Below are 6,978 nucleotides of genomic sequence, written 5' to 3' on the forward strand. Positions count from 1 at the left end.
TCAACACATGGTCCAACACATGGTTCACATGTGTCTCTATGTAACATGGGCAGGGCCCACCAGAGCATGATCACTAGACTCCAACACAGCCCAGTGGTGGTCCAGACCCTGGGCAGTTGCATAGCCTTTGATGATAGCGAAGGCCACTGACATCAACACAGACCCTGGCTGCAATAGGGCCACAGACCCCCACACGGCCCCTGGCCATAGTGGGACTGAATGTCACCACTGTTAGTCCTCAGGCATCTATGTTGGCCTGCCCTTTGGGGACCTGGCAGAATGCATCATCAAGTGCAGCCACTCTCTATGCACATGGTCTAAATCCCAATATTAAAGGCAGGCCCCTCCCCCTCTCTCTTCTCATGGCTTCTCATCTCCAGAGGCTGCCTCTTAGTCCCCTTTTCTACCCGCTCCTTCCTCCCCTCCAATAAACCTCCTATGTGAGTTTGTTGTATGGTGTGACTTGGTGGTGCCCCTTAGCTCCAACCTGCCAAGGTCGCCCTTCCACCATTTTTAACTAAACTACAACAACTATGGCCCCAGGCGGTAATGTAGGCAGCTGGGATCTGTATGGTCCTGGTGGCAGCAAGACCCTCAGGCACCAGCATGGCCTCAGGTGTGGGCCCAGACCCTAGGCATCTGCTCATTCCTCAGTGATGACCACCTCATCTTTCCAATTGTTGAGCACCAGATTTAATGAGACACCTTATCTCAAAGAATAGCCGGGCGGTGGTGGCGCACGCCTTTAATCCCAGCACTTGGGAGGCAGAGCCAGGCGGATCTCTGTGAGTTTGAGGCCAGCCTGGACTACCAAGTGAGTTCCAGGAAAGGCGCAAAGCTACACAGAGAAACCCTGTCTCGAAAAACCAAAAAAAAAAAAAAAAAAAAAAAAAAAGAATAAGGTGGAGAAGCCACTAAGGAAGATGACAACCTCTGGCCTCCCTCCACATGTGACTCACAAGGAAGGGAGGGAGGGGGGAGGGAGGGAGGGAGGGAGGGAGGGAGGGAGGGAGGGAGGGAGGGAGGAAGGAAGGAAGGAAGGAAGGAAGGAAGGAAGGAAGGAAGGAAGGAAGGAAGGAAGGAAGGGGGAAAGAGATTGTAGCAGGAATCTTAAAAGGTCTTATTAATAAAAGCAAACCTGAAGCCAGGTATTCGGGTGAACGCTGGAAGATCAGAGAAGCAGAACAAGCCACAGCTACCTCACCTGGCCAGTTCCTCAGCTGATCCTGTTTCCTCAGACTGGAAGCTTCTGTGTCCTCATCCAAATGGACCCAGCTGAACTGTGCTGCTCAAAAGCTTAAAAGCTTAACCAGGCCAAAAGCTTCTAGTTTCTGGTCCTCACGCCTTATATATCTTTCTGCACTCTGCCATCACTCCCTGGGATTAAAGGCGTGAGTCACAACGCCTGGCTGTTTCCAATGTGGCCTTGAACTCACAGAGATCCAGAGGGAATCTCTGGAATGCTAGGATTAAAGGTGTGTGCTACCACTGCCTATCCTCTATGTTTAATATTGTGGCTGCTCTCTTCTCTGACCCCAGATAAGTTTATTAGCATGCACAATATTTCGGGGAACACATTACCACCACAAGAGAGAGAGAAGAGAAGGAAGGAAAATGAAATGAAGATTTTATTTGCTTCTCAGGCTGATGCCAGGGTAGAAGACTGGGCTCTGTTGTTCGAATTCTATCTAAAATAGGTCTTTTAATAAAAACCCAGAACCAGATATTGGGGTAAAAGCTGAAAGATCAGAGAGACAAAGGAACAAGCCACAGCCACCACCTCTTCCCTCATGAACTCCTCAGCCTGAAGAAGCCTCAGCTGATAGGTCTCTAGCCAAATGAGCTTCCTCAGCCAAAAAGGCTTCAGCCGAAAAAAGCCTCTAGCTGAAAGGGACGCTTCTGCTGAAAAGCCCACAATCGACCTCTCTAAGATTTATTTACTGTTATGTGTATGGATGTTTTGCCTGCGTGTGTGTATGTGTGCCACATGTATACCTGGTGTCCTTGGAGGTCAGAAGAGGGCACTGGATCTCCTGGAACTGGAGTTACAGACAATTGTGAGCTGCCATCTTAAGTGCTGAGAACAGAACTTGAGTCCCCTGGAAAGGCAGCCAGTGCCCTTGTCCTCTGAGCCATTTCCCAGCCCCCTCACCAATATTTTTCATAACTATAAAAGTGAAGACATTCATTGTGTAAAACTTGAAAACCACAGAAAAGTAAGATGAAAATCACACTTCAATTCCCCACCTCTCAGAGGACCACACTAAACATTTGGGATGTAGCTTTTATTATAAATGAGAACCATATGTATTTACAGATTAATGACCTTTTTCCCCCCAATTCCATATCAGCTGCAACCATTTCTGAGGCCATTACAGTTTCTGAAAACATGCCAAGGCTGTCACGAACAGGAGCCACTTACAATCATTTCATAACTGATGGAGTTGAAACTGCTGTCCTGTTTTACATTTCCCTGTTTACCTTTTTTTTCTCTCTCTTTTCTGGTTTTACCACACCTATTGCTGGTTTACTGTTTTTCCTCCACTAAGCTGAAGGACATCCATCTATTCTGTGTCCCCCCATGTTCCCTACTCCACTTACATACATACGTTTGCATCCTCTAGGTCTTGTGCTAAAAATGCCTTCTCCCTTCCTAGCTTTCAAAGCCTCATTTCTTCATTCTTTCATTCGTCATTCATTTACTCATGTGAACGCACACTGAGCACCTGCTTCTGCCAGGCACAGGAGCCAAGGGGAAATGAATGGATGTGGCCGAGACCCTGGGACAAACTCGGCAGAAGCAGGACAACACCTCCCTCTTTTGGTGCCCTTGTATCACTCACTTCAGCGCTCAGAACATTCTGACCCAGTCTGGGCCCAAGTCCCGCTGGGTACCATCCCCCACCTCTACCAAATTCCCTTCAGTCCTTCCTCCCTGAACCTGAAACCCAGAAACATCCAGAAAATGACTTTGGAACCAGAGGGAGTCAGAGCCCCTGGCCTCTCAGTTTGGTGACATTATCCTCTCAACCTGAAATCAGGGCGCTCAGCTTGGCAAAATCTACCACAACAGCTGCTCTGTCCTTTAAGGGACATTTGCAATTCATTCCTGCGGTCTCTGTCACAGTCGTCCACACAGCCCCTCGTGAGCAGTAGAACGGGTTCAGTGTGGCCCGTGGGTTCCCATCTCAGCCCTTCCTCTTCCCCACAGACAGGGAGGGAGCAGCTCGGTGTGGTGGCGGCTAATCTGTGCCCCTTTCCACGCCTGTCTCCCCCGCCTCTCCCACATACATCAGGTGAGCCCCCTGGGCCTCCTTCTCCCACCTTCTCTCCTATCCAGGCCCCGCACAACCACCCTCACACATCTCTTTTTGTAGGTCAGTCTGTTCTCAGGGACTGTGCCCTCTGACTCAACGACTTCCTCTTGCAAATCTCCTCCAGCAACCACCTCTGGACCACACGCCCTCTGGGGCTGCAGCCTGGGCGGGTATCAGAAGCAGCACAATTAGGGTCTGTCCCCTCTCTCCATCTCAGACCCCCAGGGAGTCCCTGGCATCCATGTGCCCACACACCGGGGGCCTGTCTTCTCATCTAAGTCCCTCTTACTCCCCTTAGAGAGGGGAGGGGCCTCAGCCTTGGAATGAAAGAGGAAACAGTCAAAGCGAGCCTGTAGGGGAAATGCATCGAGACCGAGACCGGGGATTTGGCGGCACGGTCCCTGTGCTGGGCCGACTGCTCTCCTCTTCCTGCATGTGTGCGTGGGGTGGGTGGGTATTGGTGGGGGGAGCCTTTGAGGGGAGGATCTGGCAGCCTAGTCCCCATCAAATTTGCAGTCTTTCCGAGGCTACAGACAGAGTTAGGTTCTCCGCTGTTTCCACCCTGTCTGAGTTCCCAGCAGCTCCCGCGTCCCTCACTTTGGGGCAACACTTTCCCAGTCCTTGTCCTGCTCTTCCCACCCACCATCTGTACTCACCAGTACTGCTCACAACCATCACCCAAGTCAGATCTTGCACACACACAGTGCACCTCCGAGTGGACACAACAGGTGCCGGGGACTTCTTAGAACCAGAAACTCTCATCTCTTCCCCAAGGAGCCGTACGTAGTCAGTCTCCGGCCGCCTCCCCTAGCAGCTACCAGGCAGCCCAAAGCCAGAGTGCTCCCGGGAAAGTCACAGGTCACAGTTCACCCAAGAGCAAGCTGGATGGCCCCGTCCAGGCTCTAAGCTGGCCCCTGAGCAAATAGGAGTCCTGAAGGGGGCCCCTACGGGAGGAGGGAGGGGATGGGGGGCATAGTAGGGGGGTGGGAGTGGGGTGGGGTGAGGTGGGGAGGGTGTGCCAAGTTCTTCACAAATTTTCATCCCAGGGAGTTTTCTGGTTTGTTATTTCATTCTTCTTATCAGATCCCAGCATCCCAAGGGGGATCCCTGGAGAAAATGTGAGTCAACTAAGATCTCCTCGGAGATTCTTCAGCAAGTGGTTCCAAAGGGAGCATGGAGGAGGGATCGGGGAGAGAATGGATGAATGAATGAATGAATGGATAAATGAGTGAATGCACTTGGTTCACAAATATTCACAATGTAGAGTGTGAGGATGCTGAGAGCAGAATCCAGGCCTAAGGAGCAGGTCGGATGAAGACGTCCTGTTGCTCATATGCTTTGAGGTGCGGCCCCGTCTTTGGTTTCTGGCCCATCAGAAGTAGGGGTTTCCACAGCCTCATCCTCGCTGCCCACCAGTGGCTCTTCCTCCCCCTTTTTGGGACCTGGCCCAGACTTCAGCTCCTCCAGTACTAAAGAGCCCTGGCGAGATTTCCGTCTGCTGAAGAAAGTGGTGAGCATGGGCCGCTGCCCCGACCCCTCTGTCTCCGGGGCCCCCGAGCCCTTGTTCCCCGCTGGCCCCGACGCTGTTGCTGTTGTGGCCTCTTCATCGGGAACCCGGGCTGGCCCAGCCCAAGCATCCACTACCCCATTGCGCTTTCCTCCTCTGTTCAGGGTCAGGGCCCCGGTCCTCCGATTCTGCCGCCGACGCCACAACACCAGCAGCAACAGAAGCGCCAAAGCCAGTAGAACGGCCACAAGAATGGACACTAGCAAGGTGCTACTTGATTCCCGGGGTGGCTTCCTGGGGGTTACGGGCCCTGGGGCAGACATCGTGGATATTTTTATGTTGGAGACTGGGGTGCCACCGGCTACGCTAGAACTCTCCACAGAACTGGTTGCTATGGTGGCAGGGAGTCCATGAGTCTCACTGGAGAGCCCCAGAGACCCGGTCGTCATGGCGACAGGGGGACCACTGGACTTGGAGCTTACCGTTGTAGACACAGAGGGTCCACTGGTCTCCTTGGAGCTTGTTGTCATGGTGATAGGGGGTGCACTAGTCCCTTCAGAGGTGTCTAGAGAGGGAAATATCTCATTGTCTATCACAGGACTGGCTGTGGTGGTAGGAGGGTCACTGGTTACATCTGATGCTTCTGGAAGCTGCACTGATGTCTTACTGGAAACTTCCTGGGAGGGCGTAGGCTCTGGCACAGGGGTGCTCGTGTTGGCATCCGTGGGAGCCCCGAGAGAAGATGATTCAGTAGTTTCAAAGGGGGTTGAGAAAGTTGGGTGTGGGGTCTGACTCCACGTGTGGGTAGTCTCCTGAAGGTCCTCTGTCTCTGGCCTACTAGAGATTGTTGAGCTGACATTCAAGGCCTCAGAAGCAGTTGGGACCTTGATATGTGGGGCAGTGGTCAACATCGTTGTGTTCTGCATCATCGTTGTGTTCTGCAGACCTTCTGAGCTGCTCAACATCTGGGTCCAAAAGACCCCAAAGAGAAGGAGAAGCAGGGCCATTTCCAGAGCGGGAGCTGGGACCTGAATGTAGGGAAGTCACGGAAGAGCACACGGGTTGGGGAGGGAACCTGGCCAGCACCCCCTCCTGCCCACTTCCCTGCCAACTGCCAGGCCCAACTTGTGGTTTAACGGTTGTTTTTTTTTTTTTTTTTTTTTTTTTCCATTCTTGCTTTTACTATTATCAGAAGCAGCAAGGGACCAGATGGTGGCAGAGACTCCCCACCCTGGCCTTGGCGGCTCAGACTCCAGCAGCAGCCATGTCCTCCTGGCCTTCACTCATTCTGTTCCAGCCAATGGCCCCTTGACCCCCTTTTCCCATCACCCTACACATCTTTTCAAACTATAGGTACATCCCCTCATCCTCTGAGCATCCCCGCGCCCACCTATACCATACGGGTAGTCTTACCAGCTTAACGGATACGGCACAGGTCCGGGAGAGCACCTCCAGCTCCTGCTAAGGCTTGGTCAGGACTGGGGCAGACTGAGCCCCAGGGGGAAAGGAAGTGGGTCTTGGCTCCACCCACTCCACCCCTGCATCCTGCCCCACCCATTCCTACTCCCACAGCTGCCTGGGAGACCCAGGGGCTCAGTGGAGGCATGAAGAGATGCTCTGGTCCAGCATGGGAATTTTCAGTTTTCACTGGGGTATAGAATGTCAAACAGTCAGAGCTGGGAGATGAGAAGATGTGCTCAGGGCTAGGGGACAGAGAGGAGGCTATGGAGGGGAGAATCATTTCCTCTCCATCTGCTGTCCCCCAAGCTGTTTGGCCAGGACCTGAGGTGGTGCATTTCCTGCAAAGAGCTCCCAGGAAGTCGTCCCTCCCCCCTGCACGCGAGTGAGCACGCGTACACACACACACACACACACACACACACACACACACACACACTCACACACACCCAACTCTGCTCGTGGTCCTGAAAGGTTTTTTAGGTGCTGAGCCCTGCCAGAGCCACAAGAAGCTGAGGTCCCTCCAGTGGCCCCTTGTTGAGGCCAGTACTAACCACTGCATTCCTACGGTCTTAGAAAACCATGGGGGCTGGAGAGACATGCTGAGAGGTTCGGAGCATGGGCTGCCCTTGCAGATCAGGGTCAGTTTCAAGCACCCGCCTGGTGGCTCACAATCCCCCGTAATCCGGGGAATCT

At 53.0% G+C, this 6,978-nt stretch overlaps 1 protein-coding gene across 1 annotated transcript; it reads right to left on the bottom strand.

Moving 5' to 3' along the window:
• Nucleotides 1-2,270: 2,270 nt before the first annotated feature.
• Nucleotides 2,271-6,345, bottom strand: Spn (sialophorin). Its single transcript, XM_006977063.4, has 2 exons — nt 6,238-6,345; nt 2,271-5,852 (listed from the first exon to the last, which is right to left on the bottom strand). The coding sequence occupies exon 2, from the start codon at nt 5,829-5,831 to the stop codon at nt 4,647-4,649; it is 1,185 nt and encodes a 394-aa protein (XP_006977125.1). The 5' UTR covers nt 5,832-5,852; nt 6,238-6,345; the 3' UTR covers nt 2,271-4,646.
• Between the last annotated feature and the right edge of the window lie 633 nt (nt 6,346-6,978).

Source organism: Peromyscus maniculatus, chromosome 1 (genome assembly GCF_049852395.1).
Source record: "Peromyscus maniculatus bairdii isolate BWxNUB_F1_BW_parent chromosome 1, HU_Pman_BW_mat_3.1, whole genome shotgun sequence".
NCBI classification, from domain to species: Eukaryota; Metazoa; Chordata; class Mammalia; order Rodentia; family Cricetidae; genus Peromyscus; species Peromyscus maniculatus.